General features: G+C 47.2%; 1 protein-coding gene across 8 annotated transcripts in view; it reads right to left on the minus strand.

The window, feature by feature from the left end:
- LOC126531532 (methanethiol oxidase-like) overlaps positions 1 to 26887 on the minus strand; it is a 157928-nt gene that overhangs the window by 13551 nt on the left and 117490 nt on the right. For 5 of the 8 annotated variants that reach the window (XM_055071224.2, XM_055071230.2, XM_055071228.2 and 2 more), the window contains 4 exons: positions 11429 to 11610; positions 7395 to 7479; positions 5849 to 5970; positions 2462 to 2527 (listed from right to left, as the gene is read on the minus strand). In XM_055071224.2, the coding sequence (XP_054927199.1) occupies positions 2462 to 2527; positions 5849 to 5970; positions 7395 to 7479; positions 11429 to 11610 (455 nt within the window). The remainder of the gene's footprint in view (positions 1 to 2461; positions 2528 to 5848; positions 5971 to 7394; positions 7480 to 11428; positions 11611 to 26887) is intronic. The other 3 variants (XM_055071226.2, XM_055071227.2, XM_055071229.2) reach the window with 3 other exon arrangements.

Here is a 26887-nt window from a genome sequence, read left to right on the forward strand (position 1 = left end):
CCTATGTGTGACGTCATCGAGTAGGCTGCTCGTGTCGCCTCAGGTTCAGCGTTGCGAGTGCGTTGCCATAGCAGCTTCGCCGAACCATGCCGCGTGTAAGAAGACAGTGTCGTCGATGACAGCGCAAATGGAAGTCGCCGTCTTTGCACGACGCACACGTGCCCCGTTCGAAATAGTGGTATCCTGCTTCGCGCTTTTTCTCAGAAGAGGAACTTGACTCTTGCTTTGTAGTGTACGCATATGAAAGGCCGTGAACCTAAACGGTCCCAGGGTCTGTGGAAAGGAACGCTTATGGCTTAGTATAATTCCCTCGGGCACATTTTCCTGTAGTTGGCATTTTTCTCTTCACGCAAGGTGATACTTTTCAATGCATCTAAATCGAAGCCGTTCTTTTCAATGATGACCATTAAACATACTACCGCATAACTAGGAGTTCGCGTCCAAAATAGGTGAACTTCGTGAACTTCGTGTCACTTCGGGGAAAACAGGCATTCCTCTGTGGTGGATTACGTTACGTGCCATACGGTGCAGTCCTAAGAAGAAAACCCATTTTAGATTTTGCTAGCACTCGCAGCTTCAAGCAGGCAACCATACTATTCACACGTGTACTCGTTTATCGTGTGACCGCATTTCGTCGTCTAACAAGCGTTGTCGCTCAGCGCAGGACGTGCCTGCATGTATCGGAAGTTTCTCGAATGTTATCGATTGCTCTATCCGCTGTCTGTTGTCACTGAACCTTGTGTAATCTGATTGCTTGTATGCGCGAAGCGAATTGTGTAGAACTTTCTGCAAGTCACGGGTACACCAGCGATTATTCTGGAACCTTCGATGAGCGACGTATAAAAGCCGACGCGCTTGCCCCGCAGATCGGATTTCGATGATCACTGACTGTGCTCGCCGCTATCGCTGTGCTTTGAGTGTAACTGGCTTTGTGGGCGCAAGTTAGCCCAATAAAAAGTTAGTTTCATCATTCACAGTTTGCCGCTGTATTATTCGCCGTCACTACCACGTGACACTATTATTTTAATGCATAGATATTATCCTAACGCGTCCTATCAGCCTTTTTTTTCTTTTTTCCTCTCGATATAGAATTTACTTTATACTGGCTTTATTACCAACTATACGTTCACTTTAACAGTTAACCATACTGTACATCGCAATCACTGCGCGTCAAAATAACGACAAACTTGACAGCTTGTAGAGTTTCTGTGCTCCAGAACTTATTCTGTAGATCGCTGCGCCCTATACCAGAAAAAGGTACGTTAATCAAGAGAAATACGTTAAGCAGATGTCGTCATTGTCCGCCTCTCGAAAGATTCGAAAATGTCGCATAATAGATTCTATATATGATCACGGTGTCATAGCCACAGCGAAATCGTATTACTATCCCCATCCCGGTCACCTGCCAACTCATGAGCAGCTAGCTAATCCAAGAAGCTAGCTAAGAATGCTACCTAGCAAGAAGAATGCTAGCTAATCCAAGAAGCGCATGCATCTGGCAGCGGTGGCGTGGATGTGCTAAGTTGGCAGGTGGTTGGGATAGTAATACATTTAATACATTTAGTTTCGAAAGAAATTGCATCTGAACTTCAATGCGCTATCCTTTGTTGAGTTTATATAGAAACGGTCTCTAACGTTTACAGGAACTCAACGGCAACCCATCAGCATTTTATTAAATGTCGGCACATTAAAATAAATAAATAACATAAGCATCAAATTGAGTAAAGGGCTACGAAAGCGACAAGAGTTGTGCAGCCCTTGTGAAAGTATACACTAAAATTTTAGGGTTTCTAAAGAATGTTCTGGATAGGCTGTAGAAATTCAGTAGAAGATCTTTAAAATGAGATTTGGATGGGAGCACGAATCGTGCCATCTTATTCGTCAACGTTTTTTTTTTTTTTTTTTTGCTCGACTTTTTTTTATACGTGAGCATTTACAAGGTGATTCACCAGTTCACATTTAGCACACTTTGGTAAAGGCTAGCCCGTTTCAAAGGCTTTTGTACTAACGGCTCATTGGCGGAGAAATGAAATGAGCGTTAAAATCGTCTACACAAAATGAATTTTTTGGATCCTTGAGCGGGGCCAGCTGTTTATCTTGTCACCGTGTACAAATATAAACAACGAATGAATCAAATAATTCCGCGTAAAAAAAATCAAGCGGCACTTAGTCATCCCTAAGCGGATGAACGCGCAAGCATTGCGACCGCTGTGCAATGCTTAGACATTATGTCACAAGGCAAAATCGCAAGTTCGACTGCCACCAAAGGACGTGGGTTCGAGTGTCTTAATTATCTCTACCTTAATTCACTGTGCCTTAACTTCACCTTAATTAGCACCAAAGGTTGCAAGTTCGACGTCTGCAGAGGTGACTGTGACGTCCCGAGGCTGCCGTAACGAATGTTTGGAAACAACACGGACGCGGTGCCTTCGGTCGAATTAAAACGCCTTGAAATGCGCACCTTCAGCTCTTCGTCGTGGAGCACCTTGACAGGTCCGCTCCTGTAGATGGAGCCTCCCGTGAAGACCTGCACAGTTGCGTTGAACTTGTTACACGAGCGGAGCCGGCGAAAGTATAACTGACTTAATTAAGTGACAAAGCCTGGGAGTCACCAGTACAGAACGAGAAACGCCAAGAAAGAGTTGGCATACTATGTGACGGCAACGTGACACGCAGGAAGATGTGCGTAACAATGTACTCAGAAATTATGCAAGTTACGTTTCAGTGCGCATTTACAAAGCAATGGCGAGCATTAAATGCTTAAAGTATGGAAAGATACACTTTTGCTTGTTACAATCACCACATTGTTGTCGGGAACAATGAAGATTATTTTCCGGGAAACGCTAGCTTTTAGAACCTGTCGTATTGTTTATGGCCACTCTTCTAATGTAATAATTTAGCGTCGGTACTAATACGTAAACCGTTCTTAAATGCTGTTACCTGCCGTATTTGTGCACATAAGCTCAGTTTCATACGGCTTTAACACGCCGATAATGGCAACACTCAGCGGCAGGACCTGAAATCATTTAACAAACGTACGTGCGTGTGTTCGTGTGTTTCAACGCTGCCTCGACCCTGTCAACGTCAGGAGCACTCTCTTCTATATGCGCTTGCCCGCAGCGCTCTCGACTCTCCCAAAGAAAACGATGAGAAACGTTAAGCCTGTGCCTATACTACGTTTCAGCAGCCGATGCCCGGCCTAAAATGCGATGGCGCTCTCTTCCGCGTTCCCCTGGCTTCTAAAGGATGAAAAATTTCCAGTTTAAGCGAGCGAAACTTTTTTTCCCCGAAGTATCGTTCGCGTCTTCTTGAGTTTAACAAACGACGTCGCTTGGGGCCGGCGAGTAGCTGCAGGCGGAGCGCCGTGTGTAACGAGGCCAGTGCACCTCGAGGAGCAAAGTACACCTTAACGACACTGCGTTTCCGCGCATGTGCCCTCATGGGAAAGTTTACTCGCGTTTAATGATAACTAACGATGCAGGAGTGCCGTCGATATCAGAACAAATAGCTCGAACGCCCGCGGGGGGGAGTTCTCGGCTTTCTCGTGCTGCCGCTTGCTCAATACTTGCGGTCCCTTCGAGTCGAGGCCAAGAGTCAACGGACACGCCAGTGGAGGCAGCCAGGGGTGCGCCTTCCCGTTAGTATACCCGGCACCGTCGAGCTAGGTCTTCCGAGAACAGTCGAAAACGCGTGTCGCGGTGTAAATCGTCGCTTTAAAATAGCTCGGAAACCAACAGCGAATTTAGCGCCAGTGGAAAACTGTGTTTCCCTTTAGTGGCGTACTTCGAATTTCTGACCCTTGCTAAAGTTCGTTTGCTCAGCGTGCAATGCGTGTACGGGCTGCATTAGCCGAGCTTCTAAATAAAGCTCGCAAAGTGTTGTACACTGCTGCCGATGTCACAAGGTTCTAGCGAGGTCTCGTCTTCATCACCAGCATTAAAGATTTTAGCGCCAAAAGCACAATCACAGCAAGGAAGGACACAAACACAGGACGGGCGCTAGTCCTGTCCGTGTGTCCTTCCTTTTCTGTGATAGCGTCCTTTTAGCGCTTATATCTTTAATGTTCGGCATGCACCAAATAGCGCAACATCGAGCACTGCTAATGCTATCACCAAACTTGTTCCGTCTCCTGTCACCAGTAAACGAAGGAAAGTGAAGCAAAGAAAGAAAAATAACATGCGCCTTTGGTGACCCACCCTTTAATCGAACCCAAGACCTGTCTTTTAAGACTGGCGCAAAGTTTATTCCTTGCCATCAGGTTCGTGGGACTACGCCAGGACATCACCTGCTTTTTAAACAACATGTGTAAGTATAATGTCATATGCTTCTAATGGCAAACTCTTTGTTAATGTTTCATCGGGAGAAAACGCAACTCGGTGCACCATGGAGGCGTTTACGTGCGGCGAACACGGCAATATTTCATCCAACCTACAGCGCAGTTTTAAGAAGTGCATTAGGCGAAGAAAAAAAACGAAATTTGACACCACAGTGGATCCGTGAACTGTAGCCATCAAATGTATTTAAGAAAATACCAACCCAATTATGTTAGCCTCGATCACTGTGTTGATTTCAGTGTGTCATGTTAATGTGTACATTTTTGCATTTGTTGTGCCGTACCTGAGCCAATTAAAACAGCCTTAAAAATTTCTTCAGGGTAGTGCATGCCGGTTTCGCAGTTACACGTGGGCCTTGCAGCACGAGTTTGACGTACACTTCAGCCGGTTAGCGTGGCTATGCTTAGCGTGTCCCCGGCTTTACAGACAGATATCGAACACTGGTTGCCGCCCGACACTGGACAAATCCACCACTGAACGATCCCATAACAGCAAATGATGTCGAATGGAAGAGATTAAAAAAAGTGCATGTATTCGCACACACAGCGAAGCGTGTAATGACGAGTAGATTTCGCCCAGCAATGAAATTTGATATTTAAATCCAAAAGTCGCGCCTGTACTGTGAGTGATAAATACGTCATAACTGAGCGCCCAAGACTAATAATAATCCTTCGGGCGTTTTTTAACCTTCGTTCAAATGTAACTAACTCTGCATGGCTCACATTTCTGTATTTCACACCGGTTGATATATGGCATCTGTTATTTTACCAGTCCGTGCTTCCCCCTGTCATCGAGCTGACCACGCGCAGCACTCTACGCTTTCCGCTCTTTTCTCTCTCTCCTGCATTTCTTTTCAGTCACTTCCTCTAAAATCGAGGTTGAGGAGGTTTCACCATCGAGCGATTCAGCTACCGTGCTTTCTGTCTCGCGATAACCATACTTCCTCATCCTGCTTCACGCAATCATGTCACTTGGGCCCACATCAGTGTCCGAAACTTTCCTTATCTTACTGTGGGCTGTTGGACGTCCGGTGTTGTCGATAGTGCTGAAGGGCGCATGTATAGGTGACCTGAATGCTATGGCATCAAATAGCGCTTTTTCTTTTTTTGCATCGAGAAGTCGCGCGTGATGTCTAAAACGACACCGCGTAAGCACCCTTTAACGCACTGAGATAACTGGACGATCGGCCACTGTCAAGATAGGTGCTACTCCAACACCATCCTCATTGCCCGTCGGCCCACGTGGCAGTGAAGGCACTTTTGTACTTGAGGGCGACTGGCCTGTGTGAACGCCTGTGACTGAGTTGCACCGTCTGCGCACGTGCACGAATTCTTATCCATCCCTCTTTCTCTCTCATTTTTCTATACCAGTGTTCCTTTGCCCCAGCGCAGGGCAGCTAACCAGACGCTTTCCTGCGTTTCCTGCCTTCTCCCTTCCATTTTTTTTCCCTTCTTAAAACACGAGGGCTACTAAACTCGTGACATCGCTGAAGAGCGGCATCTTCGATTGCCCACCTGTCCCACCAACTTCGGATGGCTGGTGTCGGTGATGTCGTACTGGCGCACGTCGCCGTGGACCCAGCAGGCGACGTAGAGGAACCGGTCGTCCAGAGATATCAGTATGTCCGTGATGATCGCTGAAGAAGGCGTGCATGAAAAGAGGTCAAATGGAGATCTCGGCGCACGCACGACGAGCACCTTACATAGAACCGCAAACAAGCATTGCTTGTGAATTGACGGTGCAGTGCAGTCGTGACCTGAGCAGTGCAGAAACAAACATTGCACGTGATTGCACGTTGCATAGGATGACAATGAATGCAATTGCATGCATTGCATTTAGTGTCATAACATGTATACAGTTAAATGCTTCAAACAAGTTTCGCTTCGCGCAGACTCAAACGTGTGCGTTACATTACATATATCTTGGGTGTCCCAACTATCATGCACCAAGATTTAAAAAATATGTACCTGCCACGTAGCTGGACTGAACAAAGATAGTTATGTTTGCCGTCGCTTGGAGAAACTCAATTTACTTTTCGCATTCCGATTAATTACATAATTAGGCTTAATTAATTAATAACATATTCGCATCAAGTTTATTTCTAAAATATTCGAATTATATGAGAAGTGTCGCTAAGAACATTGTACAGCAACGTGAAGAACTACCGATACAGCTTTATGGTGCTCAATACGTGCTACAGAAAATTGCTTTTCCGAGCGTGAAAGATGCCAGAGAACGCACGCAAAGCGCCTGGAGCGGACAGTCGCACGGCAATTTTGCGTGTATTGGCGGGCTTCTGTCACGCTCCGAAAAACATTTTTATGCAGCACGTATTGAACAACAGAAAGCTGTACCGGGAGTTTTTCATGTCGCCCTACAATTTCCTCATATACACTGTTAGTCTACTTATAATATCTGAGAGGTTGATCAATTACTTATGACTAATTATGTAATTAGGTGGAATGCAAGAACAATTTGAGTATCTCCAAGCGACGACAAACAATATTACCTTGGTTCTGTGCAGCTGCCTGGCATTTACATATATTTAAATTTTGGTGCATGATAGTTGGGGCACCCTGTATGGCGATGCTCTAGCGCAGGCTTCTTTATACTTTATATCTAAAGACCTGCGTATAAAGACGCATCACTTCTGTGGCGAAGTCAAGTAGTTATATTGTCTTTACTATCAGCTGCACTAGCGTTCAAGCCACGTGGTCCCAATGACTACATACTTTCGCATGTTTAATATAAGCCACGTGACGATCTCCGTTACGTCCATGCAACATAACATCGCTGTAGACCTCGTTAATGCGTCGGCTCCGCAAATGCATGGGCATGGTAACATCTACAGGCTTCTACATCAAGATGAGTTGTCGCAGTTAAAAATGTGCGTACACTTGAAATCACTCAATTTCACGCACACGTCCTGTCTCTGAACAGAGCCGTTTCTCAACCTTTCTTGCAAATATTTACAGACCCTTCTGGCAAATATTGGAAGCGAAACAAAAGTCTATATAACGGCAGCAGAAAGAAGGAAAAAAATAAAAGACGTTTACATACCTGGCATCACGTCCATGGCCCAGCCTTTCACTTTCTTGGCGGGAACCGAGATGACTTTCTCGGCTGCCCAGCTCTCTCCCTTCGCCTGCGATTTGGTGGAAATTGAGAGCGCCGGAAACTACGGGAAAAAGGAGCTCAGCCATCTAAATTCGAGCTCGTATCGAACAAGAAGCGAGAACTTCGTTACTACGTTGTAGTTCTTATTGCAAAGAACACCAATCAAGTTAAATTAAATCAAATTGTGAGCTTTAGCATACCGAAGCTGCATATTCACAGCGGTTTATGAGGGTCGCAGGAATGAAGGACTCCGGGTGGATTTCACCATCTGGGATTCTTTCCCGTTGTCCTCAACCACGGTATACGAGCCTTTCTTCTTCTCCGTCTTTTTTTTTTTTTTTTTTTTTGCCGTTGCTGCATGAATCGAACGCATCACCTCGGAATTATACAGTACAATATAATAGCTACTCCTCCACAACGCCCTGTGCATAACGACAACCGGTATTTTTGATTGATTATGTTCCAAGCAACACTGAAACATATGCCGAAAGTAATGCAAGCCGTAGAGGAGGGCTCATGATTAATTTCGAACACTTTAGCGTGCACCTAAATCGAAGTATGCACGGGCGTTTGTTCTCTGTTTTCTTTGTCTCCATTCCGCCTCCATAAGTATGCTGCCGTCGCAGTCGTGACTCGATGCCGCGACCTCACGAGCAACGTCTCTGCATAGCCCCTGCGACACCGGGCATGGTCGATAAACCAGCATTCGTCACGATATACCGTCTAATACATTTATACACAGCAGCAGAAAGACGGGACTCCTTGGAAAATACAAGGACAAATCAGAGTCCTTTATTCCTGTAATTTGTGATAGTTTAGTTCTTCCCGAACGAGCCATTGGCTTCCTTCCAACCATTCTCGCGTAACGTTGCAAGGTACTTGGTTTTTTACGGCGGCAGCTGATACGTTTACATTCCAGGGTGTCCTGTCCGTGCGGCGTGAGAAGTTCGAAGTGAAGCGAGGTTTGGAATGTTTGAACACTGACTACAAAACAACAATACAAAATACCGTGATGTGCATTGTTGCGGCTCGAGAAAATGGAAATGTGCTGCTGCTGGTAAAAAATCAGAAAAGCTGCCTGGTTAAGAGCTTAAAGTCACGATCAGCTCCTATCGTCTGACCTGCTGTCGCGATTTCTTCACATGCCGAGTTTGAGCTTAAATATTCTAACGGGACGTTTAAGCGAGAAAAGTAGTGATTTCATGCGTCATGTGTATGTCATCAAACCAAACATGTCGCCGTCTCCGGCACAGTAAACGATGTTCTGCACGTATTGTTTCCAACGAGGGTGAACTTTTGAAGAGACTCACGCATTGCATCCATTCACGGGCACAAATTACAGTGCCCCTGCAGTTCCCTGCAGAGTAGCATGTAGCCGAATATACGACGGCTAACCAATTTGCTTTTCAATAAAGAGACCTCTCTCTCCTCAATCTTTCTAGGTTGCCACAAAATGCGAGGGGGTTGGCCTGCGAAGTCACAGTTTGTACAGTGTGTAAACGCGCGAATATGAAAGCTTTCGTGCGGCGCGCGTTCAAGCTTTTTATTTTTTTCTTTTTCTTAACGACTCCACGAATTCCGCTCAGAAATAGCAAATGGCATGAGACTAATACAGCATCTTCTTACCTTACATACAAGTATTTATCATTGCAATTAAAGTGTTTTTTTTTTCTCCTTAAGAAAAAGAACAGTTCGGGTAATAAATAAGAAACAATCGCGCAGTACCCTCGGCGAGCTCCAGGCAATGTGCTTTCTAAAATTGAAAACGACACCTGCTAGTAAACGGTAAAAGCTAGCGGTCTGAAACTCTCCACAGGGACAGAGCGAACCATTCAGATTGGATTGGACAAACTTTAATAAAGGTCCTGCCGGACGCACGTCAGCGCGCAGTGGGCGTCTCCCACGCAGGGACCGACAGGGAGTACCTGGCGGCCGCTGCGCGAGCCTGCTAAAACGGCCCATTGCTGATTTTGTAGGACCTGGCTTCGTATGGTCTTCTACCATTTGTCGGAGGTAGAAGCGGGCGGAGCGTTTCTGCACTCCCAGAGCACGTGTGCGAGTGTCGCCGTGACCCCGCACGAGGGGCACGCATCGTCGGGGTAGACGTCCGGGTAGATGATGTGTAAGGTGGCGGGGCTTGGATAAGTATGTGTCTGCAACAAGCGTAGCGTTAGCGCCTGCGGTTTGGTCAGTTTGGGGTGCGGGGGCGGAAAGAGACGTCGTCCCAAGTAAAAGTGTTCCCTGGTTTCGTTGTACGTTACTGTACGTTAGCACTCATATGTTCAGGGTGGTTTAATGTGTCGCTAGAGCAATTGTGCACTATACTTGGAAGAGGTGTCAGTAGGTCGCGGTAGCACGTCAGGGCTCGCGGCGGCACAGGGGCGTGAGTCGGAGGCGGAGTTGGAGAAAGGGAGCTATCTTGACGGTCATGCCGTCATGACGGCTTAAGTGTTGTTTAAAATCAGCCGCTGTCCTTGGAATATGCTTATACTAATGGTTTCAACACTCCGTTAGCATTTCTTTTTACATAAGTTTGTCAATCGCAAACGCCACAGCGATATAATCTTGCCTTCCTGTTACATTTATTCTTGGTTATATGTTGCTTAGAAAGTCTCAAAATTGTTGTTTAAAAAGAAAACTTTTCTTTTAATAATTTGTCTCGCATACATTTGGTGAATGTGGCCAACTTTATTAGGAAGACCGTTATTATAATGATCCAAATCATAAACCTTTAACACGTCCAGCATTGAATCCCTAGAAGCCATAATGTGCGGCTGGCGGTTTTCGTTTTTCTATAAAGCTTGTATAGTAGCGCCTGATGGCGGCATTCTTTTAACGTTAATGTGTATTCGTATGGTCAAACCACACCCCTCTGGTGATACTTCGGATTTTATGTTACCCGAAATAAATATGCCTGCTGGCGGTAGTCTATCAGAAACATTTCATTTGACTTCACGTTTTGTGAAATATACCCTCTTGAGGCAGGCTGCGACTGCTTTTGCACAGTTCGCTTGATGCAGATCTGATAAAGTCAAATGAATACACACGAAAGCACCAAGAACTACGATGTCGATCTGATTCAGCGCGATTGAACGGGTGTTGCAGAGTTGAGCTAAACTGACGCACGCTGAGCGATTCGGTCCTCGGATGTTGTCATTGATGTCCTTGAGATGCACTGGCACGAATGAAGCCTTCCTTTCGAAGAATACGATCTGCTTCGACAGAGAACGCGTCACGTCTTTTGCAAAGCATTTTACGTTGCACTTCTTTCGGCATGGTCAGCTTTTGTGCGCAATCATATTTAATGGAATTCCTAAAAATAATTAAATTCGGAACTCTCGCTTTCAACTAAGTGCGTCCTCCCGCAGCAACATAAATTCTTGAATGATGGCAAGCAGTAAGTGTTCCAAGCAACAATTGCTGTACCGGGCCCGCTTTCCAAAAGGGAATGTTCTGTCATAACGGTGGAAACATCGCCTGACTCCTTGAATAAAAAGTAAATGCTGTTACAGCAACAAATATTTCCTTAATGGAACATAACGTGGCTCTCCTCGTGTAAAAAAAAAGAAAAATGAAAAAAAGAAGATTAGGGCTTGCTTTCACAAAAAGCTTCTTACGCTGGAACGCTTCGTATAAGAGCAGCTGCCAACCGGTCGTCGGGTTGGACATATTAGTGGCGAAGGCGACCGGCCAATGGCAATTGGAACCAGCTTATACGAACGAAAATCTTCGCGAATTTGGCGCCAGTTTACCGCAGCCAGAACAATCCCTGTCGTTGTGGAGGTAATGCAAAGGTTCACTTAGCAGCGTCCATATCTCCTATCCCACACTCTTGCCCTATATTCCTTTCCTCAGGCGACGATTACAATGTGCGCGGACTTAAGTTACTCACTCCAGGTAATGAAAACACCTGCGTGGTTACTGTACGCTCTGCGCGGTACCTAAATGTCTGCACAACGTAAACGAGCTATACTCGCCTCTGTTTTGAAGAATCGGAACACGGTGCCCCCCAAGGCGCAGCCAACGTAGCCTTCCGAGGCGTCGGGGTTGTGGAGGAACCGTACTTCTAGCGGCATGGTGCCTTCGGGACCGAGGTCGATCGTCTGCAGTTTGCGGCGGTACGTCCAATCCCACACCACTAGGCTGCTCCCGTAAAGACCTGGGTGAACACAACGAAGTGCAAGTTGACCGAACGTCCTTTGAACGAACTTCCTCCGTGAACAAACCGCTACGTCCCCTCACCGATGGTAATCCAAAGTATTTGCGTACCCTTTCAAATAAACGTTTAAGCAGAAAGATGAGATGTATACATTAAAAATACTAGTAATTAATGCAAGTGTTTCACGGAATGACGGTGGAACTCAACGAAGCTTCGTACAGTGCGACTCACATTTGTCTATTGTGTGGTCGAGTGACCCACTGCGAACTGCGCGAGCGCCCGCGCGTAACGGTTACCCAGCTGTAGCTGCTGGTTTTAAGACTAGTTTATTATTCTATAGCGCATGTACCGCGCACACGCGATGATCAAGCGTGGTCTTATTTATTGCGTCGGCCTGCTTTTCTGTTTCTCCCAAAATGTGACTACCAAATCAACCGACTGAGCACTCTAGACAAATATGCTTCACACTGTACACTCCCAGGTAAATTTCAACCAGAATAAATATTTGAAGCAAGATGTCGCAATTGATCTCCTGCGAAACGACCTTTTAAAAAATCACGATTCCGCTGAGTCCCGAAGCAGGCGCTCTTGCAAAAGACGTGCGCAGGGCACAGAGGTGAAATGCCCTTCTTATGCATACCCACGCACACACTACATCCATGCAACGTACGCATGCCACCGACTGGTTCCAAAATTTTCCCTCACATATCGAGCAACGCAATCCTCGCGTTGTGATAAGTGATAAGTGATAAGTGATAACCTGGCGAGCGCTGACGATGGGAAAATATCGCTCACCGACAGCGGAACAATAGCATCTGTTGCAACATCACCGCCTTCTCAGAGGCGTTGAGGCTACAGATAGCACCCTTCCTAAGTGCTCTCCGTGTTCAACGTCGAAAACAAAATTTTCACGCAGGGAGCATATAGATTGTGATGTTATACTGCGTGAACGTCTGTGATGTAGTGCTGAGAATTCTCATTACGCCGGCTACATGAACAGTGGACTTTCTCTCCTACTCTTAGTCTTTTCCTCCCCTTTCCCGCCGTGCAGGGTTGCCAATCGGGCGCAGTCCTGGTTAACCACCATGCCCTTTTATTTATCCTTCTCTCTCTCTCCCTCACGCAAAATAAACTTGCAAGATATATATATATATATATATATATATATATATATATAAGGTTGTCTATATATAGGTTTAAGGTTGTCTATATATAGGTTATATATATATATATATATAAGGTTGTCTGCAGTTTTGACAAAGGGGCAGTATTCATTGCAGTGTCATATGAGAAAGAGTTGGGGGGCAAAAAGTTGGACTTTCGCGCAAAGAGGGCGCTTGCTGCACATGCCGAAAGATTGCTGAAAGAGTGGCACTTTTGCCAGCGACTCTTTTCCACAACAAATTTTGTCACGCTTAGCGTTTTGCAGCCTTTTCGGAGGAGACTTAGTTGAAAGAAAAGTTTTTTAAGTCATCACAAATGCATGCACTTCTTATAGGGTGCGCCGCATCGCGTGAAGCACAACGCAGCCTGCGCGCGTTTGTTCTTTGTTTTTTTTTTCTTGAAACTATTTTTCATCAACATTTCGCAGCTATGAGGCGCATAAGTGAAATCGCTTATAAAATGCACCAACAGCCTGTTGGTGACTGATCTTTTGAAGCTCGATCACCGTAAGTTTCTGCACTTACGTGTGAAGCACTCTTGCGACATGATGTCGAGGTGAATGATTGAGAGCATACTTGGAATGAGTCAAGGCACCCAGAAACTGCTCGGTCGCAGTCCCTTCGGCACACAACAATACGACGTAACGACATCAGGAAACAGAGGGAGGGTAGACTTTGCTTTAAAAAAAAGAAGTAGAAGAAGAAAACGAAACTATCATATTTACAACTCTGTAACTCATCAATGAAGACGCTATCACAATTCCGTACACTGCACCTAATAATACATCTACATTGGACAAACTTGATGTATTGTACGTTCCTCTGAAATATAAAAAATCGTTAGTAGGACTTTTGTAAAACCCCGGTAAATGTAACAAACTCACATAGACCACAAATCGATATATCAAATTTGTGCTCTTTAAATTTTCTAGCACATGCAGTTTACAGAATTGGGATATTTGTTTCGGTTCGGAATTTCGGATTTGTAAACTTCTATTCTTTTTTAACTTACAGAATTTCTTATCTTTTTAAGCAATCTGATTCACAAATAAACATTCTCTTTCCTGCAGTCAATTAAACTATAACTCTCATATGCATTATATTTCATTGAAATCGGTCAAGCGGTTGCCTCATTAGCATTTCTGCGTTTTACATGTATTTGAATAGGGAGATAATTCTGAGTTGACGCCAAGCTAAAAATTCTTCTTAATTTACGCGAATTTCGCAATTACATTATGCCGCTAAATTTAGGGGGCACGCAACGTTCTGACAGAATAAGTGTGCACACTACGCTCAAAACTAACAATAAAAATAAGGCTGTTTTTGGCGGCTGGTTTGATCTGCTGGGTGCAGCCTACAAAACGTCGAGCGTTCGATTTACTTGGCTGTGCATGCTCGCCCTATGTCCGTCCTCTCAAATGCTGTTGTTACGTTTCGCCTACAACGCGCGGTAATGCCGGCGCGGATGCAACGGACGCCGGGGCTTTGTTCAAAACGGCGGACATTTTGGCCTGTTCGACGCCGCCGCAACGCCTACCCGCCAAGCGTGTCCAGGCGTGTTTCAGTGCCACGTGTCTTCGTGTGTGCGTGTGTGTGTGTGTGCCCTCGCTTGTCAAAGCGCGGCAGCCGGGGAGCGGAGTTCCCCGAATGAGGAGCCTGGACGTCTCTCGGCTCAACTGTTCGCGCCGTCGTGTGGGTGAGGGTTGGCGATGCGTCACTACACTCGGTTCAGCAGGTCTCTCGGCCCGACAGTTCGCGCCGTCGTGGGCTCATGCTCCGCCGTCCCGTGACCTTCATCCCGTGACCTTCCCTCCTTCCCTTTTGGACCGCGACGCCGAGAGTATAAGAGCAGCTGCCCCCGGACGCCAGGAGAGAGGCTCCGATTTGTACTGTTGAGTTACGTGCTCTCCCGTCTCTCCACTTCGGTCGAACTGACCGGCCGCTCTTTTGCTATGTTAGAATAAACAAGTTGTTCTGTTACCAGTCTTCTCTTGCTTTGCCGGGACCTTCGGATGCTTCCAGTGCCCCAGGCCGCCAGGCCAACGCTACCCTTGGGGCTTGCGACCCATTGGCAATAACGGGCGTCAGCACCGAGACCCCATCAACTCGTGCCAGCGGTGCGATTCCAACATCTGGTTGCCAGCGGTGGGATCGCGACAACGGAGGCCAGCAGCGAAGAGATGCGGTTGACTGTATGCTGAGCAGCACAACGACCATCCGGGAGCAGTGCAACGAGCCCTGTGTGATGACTGGTTGCCTGCAGCGGAACGACTGCGCGGAATTCTTGGCTGCAAGGTTTGGTGAGTGCGGGACTTTCTTCTTCTGAGTTTTGCCAGGCTTTTGTTAGTGTTAGAAACAGAGCTGGTAATTGTGGTTGTCGTTGCTGCCGGGTTAGTTTGCGGCCAGACAATAGTAGGCAGTAGAGAAAGCAGCATTCAGAGCAGCCATGGATTTGAAGTCGTTGCGCAAACCGAAATTGCTGGAGCTTGCAAGAGAGTTGGGTCTGGATGTCTCAGACAAACTCAGAAAACCAGAACTGCTAAGGGCTATTCTTGAGTTAGAAGCTGAGGATGACGAGCTGTCGGAATGCCTTGAGACCATTGAGGAGAGGGAGACGGCAAAAAGACAGGAGCGCGAACTTAAAGAGCAAAAAGAGAAACAGGAGCGCGAACTTAAAGAACAGAAAGAGAAAGATGAGCGTGAACGAAAAGAACAGAAAGAAAAAGAAGAGCGCGAACACGCTTTGGAAATGAAGCGTCTCGAGTTAGAGATGGAACGCGCTCGTAATGGAAGTCAGGCACACGGTGCAGGAGAACGAGTATTGTTCAAAATGACTGACCTGATGCGGCCGTTTAAGCTTGGAGAGGACATTGGTTTGTTCCTGGTTAACTTTGAGCGAACGTGCGAGAAGCAGGGGTTCTCTCGGGAAACGTGGCCACAGCGCTTGCTCACTTTGCTACCCGGCGAGGCGGCCGACGTAGTCGCTCGCTTGGAGAGAGAGGAGGCAGAGGATTTCGACAAAGTGAAATCGAGTCTGCTAAAAAAGTACCGGCTGTCAGCGGAGGCGTTCCGTCGGAAGTTTCGGGAAAATGAGAAAGGCAGAAGTGAGTCATATACAGAGTTTGTGTACAGGCTTATGTCAAACATGCAGGAGTGGCTCAAAGAAGAGAAAGCGTTTGGTGACCACGAGAAAGTTCTGCAGTGTTTCGGGCTAGAACAGTTTTATAGTCGGTTACCTGAGAACGTGCGGTACTGGGTCTTGGATAGGCCAGACGTTAGTACGGTGGCTCGAGCCGCTGAGTTAGCCGAGGAGTTTGTGACGCGTCGGGCTCGTTGAGCTAAGGACGGTCAAAAGGGTGAATTTGGCTCCAAGTTTGAGAGGCCAAAGTTCACGCCCATGAGAGCAAAGGGGGACACACGTAGTTCGGATGCGAGTGAAAGCAGTCCGACCGAACGTACGGAGACGGCGGCAACCGAAGCCGAACGCAGAAAGCGGTTCGAGATGAGGCAAGCGCGCGTTTGTTATACGTGCCAGAAGCCGGGTCACTTTTCGGCGCAGTGTCCGACCGAACGTAAGGAGACGGCGGCAGCCGAAGCCGAACGCAGAAAGCGGTTCGAGGCGAGGCAAGCGCGCCTGTGTTATACGTGCCAGAAGCCGGGTCACTTTTCGGCGCAGTGCCCAGAAACAAAACCAAAAGTCGTGTTTTTTTCATTAGGCAGCACTGACGAGAACATCAAGCTTCTCGAGCCTTACATGCGAGACCTCCTCGTGAACGGGAAAGAGTGCCGAGTGCTTCGCGATACCGCAGCTACGATGGATGTCGTTCACCCCTCTTACGTAGAACCCGTTATGTTCACGGGCGAGTTCGCATGGATCAAGCAAGCAGTGGAAGCTCATAGCGTGTGTCTGCCGGTAGCAAAAGTGCTTATTGAAGGACCTTTCGGAGCACTTGAGACGGAGGCCGCAGTGTCATCTATGCTGCCCCCCCAGTACCCGTACCTATTTTCGAACAGGTCCGATCACCTCCTGCGCGAGAAGGGGCTTTTGTTTGGTGAGGCTAGCGTTCAGGCCTTAACCAGATCGAAGGTTCGGGAGCTCGCTGCAAAGGCGGTAGTTGCGGGGCCGACGTTGTTGAACGATGAGAAAGGGTCAGAGGCGCAGCAAGCTAGTATTCAAAGCACGCCCGAACGGGATAAAATTGAGCCTGTAGCGTTAAGGGCACCAGATACTGGAGAGGAAATTCCCGATGCGGGAAAGTTAGAAGAGCTTCCGGTCGAGCTTCCGGGACTAGGCTCAGTGACGAACAGGAAAGACACCGATCAAGTCATTAGTGACTTAATAAGTAAAGCATCGCTGTCGCCTGAGCAGAAAACCGAACTACACCAGCTCTTACAAGAGTTTCAAGGTCTGTTCTCTGAGAGGCCTGGTAGGACTTCTGTCCTTACTCATGACATAGAACTTACCTCCCCAGAGCCAGTACGATCCAAGGCGTACCGGGTGTCACCCCGCCAGAGCGATATTATGGAGGCTGAGGTGAAGAAAATGCTACAGCTCGGTGTTATTGAAGCGGGTGAGAGTGATTATACCTCCCCTTTGATTTTAGTTGAGGTACCGGGCAAGGAACCTCGTCCTTGCGTCGACTACCGCAGGCTTAATTCCATCACTAAGGATCAAATTTATCCGATCCCTAACATCGAGGAGCGCCTTGAGAGAGTGAGTAGCGCTCAGTTTATTTCCACCCTAGATCTTGTCAGGGGTTATTGGCAGGTTCCACTTACAGAAGAGGCTAGTAGGTATGCGGCGTTCATTTCACCAATGGGGACATTCCGTCCTAAAGTTTTGAGTTTTGGTTTGAAGAACGCGCCATACTGCTTTTCAAGCCTCATGGATAAAGTGTTGCGGGGACAGCAAGAATTCGCTTTACCGTATCTAGACGACGTAGCGATATTCTCCGCATCCTGGCCTGAGCATATGGCGCACTTGCGGGCAGTGCTAACCCGCCTGCGCGATGCGGGCTTGACAGTCAAGGCTCCCAAGTGCCAGTTAGCACAGGCCGAGGTTGTCTACCTCGGACACGTGATTGGTCGGGGTCGACGCCGCCCCTCTGAAATAAAGGTGGCCGCTGTGCGAGACTTCCCGCAACCGCGCACGAAGACCGATATTCGGTCGTTCTTAGGTGTCGCCGGCTACTATCAGAGGTACATCCCCAGGTACTCTGATATCGCGGCTCCCTTGACGGATGCTCTAAGAAAGACAGAGCCGCAAACAGTCGTCTGGGATGAGACGAAGGAAAGAGCTTTTAGCGCCCTAAAGAGCGCCCTAACAAGCCAACCTGTGCTACGATCGCCCGACTACACAAAAGGGTTCGTTGTTCAGTGTGATGCTAGTGAGCGAGGCATGGGCGTTGTACTGTGCCAACGGGAAAATGGAGAAGTAGAACACCCCGTCCTGTATGCTAGTCGTAAGCTGACCAGTCGTGAGCAGGCGTATAGCGCCACCGAGAAAGAGTGTGCGTGTATCGTGTGGGCCGTTCAGAAATTGTCATGTTACCTAGCTGGCTCGAGGTTTATCATTGAAACGGATCATTGCCCTCTCCAATGGCTGCAGACCATCTCTCCCAAAAATGGCCGCCTCCTGCGCTGGAGCCTCGCTTTGCAACAATATTCCTTTGAGGTGCGTTACAAAAAGGGGAGTCTCAACGGTAACGCCGATGGCTTAAGTCGAAGCCCCTAACGTGGGAATCAGCCTCAAAATTGCTTGTTACTGATGTTTTTCTTCCTGAGGCAGGATTTTTAACTTATTGCTTTTGTGTAGTGTTTCAAAGTGATGATGTGCTTTTTAGTGCAATTTTTCCGATTTGTGGACGCGTTCTGAGTGCTGCTAAACTACTGTAAGGAACTAGGCAGCAGTATAAAAGGGGGAAGAGCCTGGCAGGGCTTAGTGAGGGTTGTGCCGTGCTTGCTGACTGAGCGGTTGACTTTTGGCGTGGTTCTAACGCTTGCCGGAAACGAGAACAAAAATGTCAACTCTCCCGAAGTCACTTTGCAGTGTCCTGTGTGCACCTGAACGTGAGAACGAGGCCTTCTCTGTGCGCTGCGCTCAAGAAACGCCCAAGGACGCCCAACTTCGGTTATGAGCATCATCGAGCGACATCCCTCCGGACAGCGGATGCAGTCCCCTGACCATCGGGATCTCCTTCCCCCGGCGGGGCGGTCTGTTACGTTTCGCCTACAACGCGCGGTAATGCCGGCGCGGATGCAACGGACGCCGGGGCTTTGTTCAAAACGGCGGACATTTTGGCCTGTTCGACGCCGCCGCAACGCCTACCCGCCAAGCGTGTCCAGGCGTGTTTCAGTGCCACGTGTCTTCGTGTGTGCGTGTGTGTGTGTGTGCCCTCGCTTGTCAAAGCGCGGCAGCCGGGGAGCGGAGTTCCCCGAATGAGGAGCCTGGACGTCTCTCGGCTCAACTGTTCGCGCCGTCGTGTGGGTGAGGGTTGGCGATGCGTCACTACACTCGGTTCAGCAGGTCTCTCGGCCCGACAGTTCGCGCCGTCGTGGGCTCATGCTCCGCCGTCCCGTGACCTTCATCCCGTGACCTTCCCTCCTTCCCTTTTGGACCGCGACGCCGAGAGTATAAGAGCAGCTGCCCCCGGACGCCAGGAGAGAGGCTCCGATTTGTACTGTTGAGTTACGTGCTCTCCCGTCTCTCCACTTCGGTCGAACTGACCGGCCGCTCTTTTGCTATGTTAGAATAAACAAGTTGTTCTGTTACCAGTCTTCTCTTGCTTTGCCGGGACCTTCGGATGCTTCCAGTGCCCCAGGCCGCCAGGCCAACGCTACCCTTGGGGCTTGCGACCCATTGGCAATAACGGGCGTCAGCACCGAGACCCCATCAACTCGTGCCAGCGGTGCGATTCCAACACTGTACAGGCAATCTCAGGTCTCGCAGAGGGGCGGTGACATGCTTCGATCAGCCAAGCCACGCGTAGTGGCTTCATCATTGAGGCCGTTACAAGCCCTTTGTCATTCTTTCCCCATGCAATTTGCATCGCGATTGTGTCAACGTACCAATGCATGAATTTGACCTTCATTTCGGACTCTAACATTCCGCTAAAATGCGCGTGTAGGGCTTGGAGAAGTGATTCGTATACGGCACAAGGCCGAAATCGCGAAATTTAGTAGCCTCGAATGTGTCCAAGGTCCCAAATTCGCAAACTATCGCGAAATTACAGGGTTTCACATTAGGTCCAAGATCACAATCGACTGGCATCCGCTCTTACGAACAGCTTTAGCATAGGCGCTTTTTGGTGAATATCTGCTGGGTCTTATATCTGGTACTACATCCAAACGGCAAAGACGAGTTGTCTTGAAATGGTACCGTCAGCGACTGCACAGTGAATACTGACCACTAAAGGAATATTCTACAGTGTGAATCAGCAGTCACTGTATATGACACAGGCGCTGTCATGATGCGCGAGTTCGGGGTATTCGATATCGGTTTCGCGGTATTTAATACCTGTTGACTAGTTAGGCGCCAGCTAGACTAAAACGAAGTTTTCCTACATCACAGGATTCCAGTAGCTATCTAAGCTATTAGTGAGCTCTGTGCTGAGTCGCCCGATGCAAATTTTGCAGAGCTGTGACGTCTACTTGTAATTATACAGGGTGCGCGAGCAAACTTTAACCAAGGTTTTATGAGAAGCTGAAACACTCTCAGGAGAGCGCCTGCTGTTGGCTTTTGTATGGGAGGAATTCACACTGTGTTTCAAAGTTGAAGAAAGCCGCATATGGCGCATTTGGGCCATGATTTATGGCCATTTCTCCGGCAGTACTTTCTCAGGTCCGCTATAGGCTTGCCTGCGAATGGGGGACACGTCAACCACGTAATTACGTGCAGCACTGGCTACACCGCCAACATTAATCTCTAGAGGTGACGTGAAGTTGTACCGAACTGACGCACTCAGTGGCTCATAGCACGACCCGTATAGGGTGTATTCTATAAGTATACGTGCGTAAAGTTCCCATGGTGACATTCAGTTAATTGTTTTCTGCCCACGCGCGTCTTTCTTTCTCTCAGAAAAAAAAAGCGTGTGTGCTTGCCACCAAATAACACTAGTGAAATTCCCCGCAAGGCATTTCATTCTCGATTGGAATGGTCTATATATAGGGCCGAGTGCAATGCCGGGCGGTGTCGAGAAGAGGCATTACATACGGTGAAGGGTCGACGGCTAGTGTCTATGCTAATTAATTGGCGCATAAGTCTGATGCTTACTTTCTTTTCGTGCACTTTAAGTAATGTCATCGGAGCTCATTAGGTCGAACCAATAGTGATTCAAATGCAGAGAATCTACTGTTCATAAACCGGACAGCATTTGAATTCATTCATTACTATTGATATTGCATTGATATTGATACTGCATTGACGCAAATAATCAATACGGGTGCTTACTTCTGTGTATATTTCGGACAGTTTCCTTTATTTGTAATATTTTAAAAACAATAAGACGGTAGAGTTTAGAGGTTGACTATGTTTAATCATTTCTATACAACTAATTAGAGATGAGAGGTAAGGCTACCGTAAGAAAACAGAAAGCTGTTCGAAGTCAGAAGCCCGAAGTTTAGGCATATCCGTGTAACACCCATCATTGCCCTGCCGGATGCAGCGGGAAAATGCCAGACCGTGCAGACACTAGGGCCAGATGCCACTCTCGTATTCTTAGATGGAAGCTCAATGTATATATAGTAACCAGGTTTCTGTGTCTGAGAAGCACCTCAGCATCATTGAACAAAGACAAGCGCCCAATAACGGCAAACAACGTCCTTGGAAACTGGCCTACCCGAACATCAGCGCGATCTGCTATTAAGGCGCTGCTGCGGTACTTAAGAGATACGGGACTTTCTGACAAATTGTGACTGTACACTATGTGATTGTACGGTGACACTGCGTAACAAGGAACGCCTTCGCAGACTGTGTGACAGTACCCACAAAAACAGTTCGTGTGTATCGTGTGTACGTGCGTGTGTGTATGTTTTTTTTTTCTTTTTATCATTTTCTCTCTCTCATCTATCGCATCCCTTTGCCCCTCCCCCCTACAGGGTAGCCGACTAGTGATAATCTCTGGTTAACCTCCCTGTCCTTTCCGTTGCCTTTCTCTCTCTCTCTCTCTCATAACAAATTCTTAGAAGGAAACTCAATGTATCTATAGTAACCAGGTTTCTGTGTCTGAGAAGCACCTCAGCATCATTCAACAAAGTATGACAAGCGCAACGTGTGACAATGAAACGACAAATGCGAGTTGCTGACTCCGACTGCGACTTTCGTTTGCTTGCGATATGAAGCGCCGTGTCACCACGAATTTTGTAGGAAACAAGAACGACTTGTTGAACTTCTTGTAAGCCGATAATGTAGAACCGCCGATAAGCCGATAAAGTACCATGAAGAGAGTGGTGTCCTGCCGCAGCAATTAAAGTAAATTCTGAGGATTTACGTGCTAAAACCACGATCTGATTATGATGCACGCCGTAGCGGAGGGCTGCGAGATAATTTTCCCCACCCGGATTTTCTTTTTTTTTTTTACGTGCACCTAGTGCATATTCCACGGTCGTTTTTGCATTGCGCCTCTCCGGAATGCGGCCGCCGCGGTCGAACCCGTGACCTCGCGCTCAGTAGCACAGCGCCGTGGCCACCGGGCTTCCGCGGCGGGTCATCGTATCGTGGTATACGTGGGTGTGCACCTGATTCACTTACCGCTTCGTGGTGAACAAGCCCCGTCATTTGCATGAACGAAGAAAATCAGCGAATGCGAAGGGTTCGATGGCTCGATTTATTTGTTAATGAAGCTAGCAGGAAATGAAGCTGAGAAATGCAAAGAGAAGATCAGCTGTTCTCTTTACTGCAATATGAAAAAAAAAGAAGTGACAGAAAAGGTAGAAACGTAAATTGAAGAAAAAATTAGGACATCGAACAAACTCAAAGAACGTGATTCTTCCGCGAGCCAAAACTGAACCAAAGCTTTACCTTCCTGTTCTTTTTTTGGTTTTATGTTTTTTTTTCGTTGTGGGATGAAATCGAGGATCAAAAATAACGGTTTTCATTTCAATTTGGCCACGATCTCTGGAACTTTTCATCTATGAAATGCCTGCACTTGTGGCTTAAACATGCTACTTAATTTGTAAACGCACGCGAGCGAGCTATCATTTTAGAATTGGCAGCACCGTTATAGTAACGTTGAGAGGCAAGCACGTTGGTAATATGCTCGTGGGATTTTACCACCCCATTACTCTGTGGTCATGGGAAACCTATACACTAATCGCTAAAATGAAGAAGCGCTTCCTAACTGGGCGTACGCTGAAGTAGGATAGAAATGACTTGCTGCTTCTGAAGTAGGCTTCCAAAATGTGATTTCTTTCACCTACTCAGGGCCTAAAGCACAACACGCGTACATCTACAGCCCCTCCCCCCTATTTTTTTTTTTTTTTTTTGTAGAAAGGAAAGAAGAAGGAAGAAAGTGTTTTCGTGCAGCTTAGGAGTACCGTCGAGTTTTTCAACAAAATAAATTGATGATCTTTTTTGTAGTTGTTCTTGTATTGCGCGAACGAACAAAAACCGGATCACGCCGGTTTGAACGGTTACTTTTCCGCTTCATTTTTGAACAAGGACTTAACCATTTTCGCTGAACTGAAATGACAAAAAGTTTCAGTACGACGCTCTGAAAAAAAAAAAATGAGGAAGGACAAATTGCCTCCGGTGTGAATAGACCCCAGCGACGGCAATGAAAATGGAACCATGTGTACCCTTGTTCGCTCTTACTTCTACATATTTCTTTTTTTTTTCTTTTTTGAAAACCGTTGATTCTCCCTATGCTTTCCTTGGCATCAATTCGTCTTGGATTGAGTTGTCTCGCATAACACAGCCATTTAGCATCAAGTAACTACGGCTCAACATTAAATTCGGCGTTTTTATTGAGAACAGTGGCATGCAGTTTAAAGGATCTCAAAGCAAGTGTCGTACAATGTTCCCGAGGGAACGGTTGCACCGTTAGGATGCTGACTGCGGTTCTTGCTTAAGTGATGCGCATCTTCCTTGATGCAAGTTACCCCTAAAAAAGGTAATACGCTCATTTCAACTCTAATTAACTTCTCTGTCTTACATTTTTTTTAATGTTATACGATCATTACAACAGCTACTTCTCCACACTAAAAAATTAAAAAAGAATTAGCGTGCCTGTTGATGGCACCATGACGCCTGCTACAATAGCCATGCGCATGAACAGATTTACGAATCAAATCTGTTCGGCTAATTACCACAGCAAATACACCTTCATTCATGCATTCTATTGACTTGTATCACATATAACAGTCTTGTAATACGATAATCCTATTTTAGCCTGCTTATTCAACAAGCTCCGCCTCAAAAGTATGTCAACAAAGAAAGAAAGAAAGAAAGAAAGAAAACCAATCGCTCGGCCGTGTGTGTTTCTCTTGTGTGTCCCGTCAAAATGCTGCGCAATCCAACATCTAGTGTGCTATACCAACACGCCCAGTCTTCAAAATTACAGTGAAAAGACATTTTCGCTACCAGTTATGTAAATTATTTGCAATGAACCATTGCACATTCCCGCTGTATAGGGTGTCCTAACGTTAGCCAAGGTGCAAACAAAAGATAAGAAGAAAGGATCAAAAAAGCACGGTGCATGATACGATCATAAGACCTACAGTGCTCGGTCATCAGACCTGTGACAACCGGACACCAAAAGTTTCATCATTATATCTTGCATCGTGTTTTTTAAATCGTTTTTTTTTTTCGTTCAACAGCTTGGCTAACGTTAGCTGAGACACACGGTATAAAAAGACCTCTGTATTAACGATTCGATCGAGCTAACTTTCGCTTGAGCGGACGCTATCTCGAGGCTCCTTCGAGTTTGTTCAAGCGAAATTGCACTCAACTGATCTTTACGCTATTATTTATATGTATGGCCTCTGCACTAAGCTTTGGATTTCTTAATATATAGGTATTTATTATTATATTTTACCAACATATTTTCAGTCCATGCTTACTTACATGCACTAACACTAACATAGTGAGCAGGAAATGCAGCTTCATACCAACCAGCAATAAAATATTGAGTACTACTAACCTCATCAACCTCACAGGTAATCGTATATACTGCTGTAAATCGTAGCTTCGTTTTTTGTTTTTTCTTTTTGTTTATGTTTTTTACCCGCCGTGGTTGCTTAGTGGATATGGTGTTGGTCTGCTAAGCACGATGTCACGGGATCGAATCCCGGCCACGGCGGCCACATTTCGATGGGGGCGAAATGCGAAAGCACCCGTGTACTTAGAGTTAGGTGCGCGTTAAAGAACAGCAGGTGTTCTAAATTTCCGGGGTCCCCCACTAAGGCGTGCCTCGTAATGAGATCGTGATTTTGACACGTAAAACCCCATAATTTTTTGTTACTTTTTAATCTCGTCACCGGTGTTCGCACAGCAGTACAGCACATCACTTAGCCTTCATAGCCCTCCCCTGCGCATTCAAGCACAATCGACGATTGCCTCGGGATACGTGAACCAATCTCGTTACTGCAGCGTCGTAAAGCAACAGCGGCACTGCCATTCAGTTCCAAGATTAGGTTCGCCCGACTGCTGCTCCGTGCAGGCCAAGTCGTCCCAACAGCCAGCCTCGCACAAGGCCGATCGTTTAGGCGCTGCAACAGCAAATTTTAGTGACACTTCCCGTGGAAGCGCCGCTTTCGCAATCTGAATCTCGCATACCCTGGAGCTTGCAATGCGCACGAATAAAGAACCACTCCAGCACCAAGCCGGCGCACTGGAATGAGAACAGAGTGCGGATCCGGAAAGAGGCGCGGATGCATTTCACCACCACCAACGGGCCGCTTAGTTCGCGCCCCATCGCCTAATGGAGACGGGCTGCCGCAGTCACTGGGCTTAGGTAGCTCATCTAGTGCAAGGAACTTTACTGACGCTCTGTTGTGTAGACTGCAAAAAGAAAAAGTCAGCTCTGGCAGGCAGTGATTCTCCGTTTTCCCCCAAGGTCCTCTGCAACTGCGCTGGCACGAATTCGCTTCGTTGGGACGTGAGGAGGAAAGTGAATTAGACGAAGAGACTTCAACGAAGGAGAGCCTATGTGCTCGCGCACGGCCAGACACCGGGATACGATATCCCGCGACACCTGGCGGCATCAACACCTCAAAACCTGACGCGGAAGTTGCGAGCCTTCTTTGCCAAGCGAAGTGCTTATGGCTGTACTGGAGAAGCTGCGGCCCCGTTTAATTTCTTTCGTTTTTTTTTTAACTAAGGGGAGAAGATAAATCGAAAAAGGAGGAGAGCAGACGGGAATAGAGGAGAGAGGAGCCGCAGTCGTGATTTATGGCCATTTTCCCGGGAGTGCTCCCTTGGGTCCAACGTAGGCTTGCCTGCGAATGGGGCACGCGTCGATGAGTAAGTTACGCGCAGTACTGCCTAAGCCTAACACGTTAGGGAACGCTCCTATCTATGGAGGTGACGTGTAATTGCATCGACCAACTGACACCCTCAGTAGCTCCCAGCACGACGCGTACAGGGCGTGTTCTAAGTACTCGCGTACAGATTGCATGGTGTCTCTCAGTTATTTTTTTCAGCTTACGCACATCTTTCTTTCTGCCAGAAAAAGCTTGTGTGTTTGCCATCACATATCACCCTGCTGAAATGTCTTGCAGGAGCAGGACGTTGGCAGGATACCAGACACATTGAAAACGTCAGCTTGCGATATCGCTGTCGATGTTCTTTTCAAGGAGGAAGACTTCCCTACACATCCGTTAGAAGCAGCCATGTGTACCTAGAGTGTTTGTGCCTTGTTTTAAACAGCACAGGCTGCTCTTTAGGGCAACATAACCATCAATGGAAGCTGCAGATCCAAATATTTGCGTGGGCGTCCATCCCACTCGGACACCGTGTAGAATCGAGAAAGGTGGATCGGTAACAACCGACGTCTCCTCAAAGCTCACGGTGGAGAAACGCTTAGGGTGAACCGATCCACCCGGCGATTTCTAAATCCCAAGCAGGTATGGCAGCCTTGGCCACTGGTCTCAGCGATAGCTATCGTTATCGATATCGC

This window comes from Dermacentor andersoni, chromosome 5 (genome assembly GCF_023375885.2).
Source record: "Dermacentor andersoni chromosome 5, qqDerAnde1_hic_scaffold, whole genome shotgun sequence".
In the NCBI taxonomy this organism is placed as follows: Eukaryota; Metazoa; Arthropoda; class Arachnida; order Ixodida; family Ixodidae; genus Dermacentor; species Dermacentor andersoni.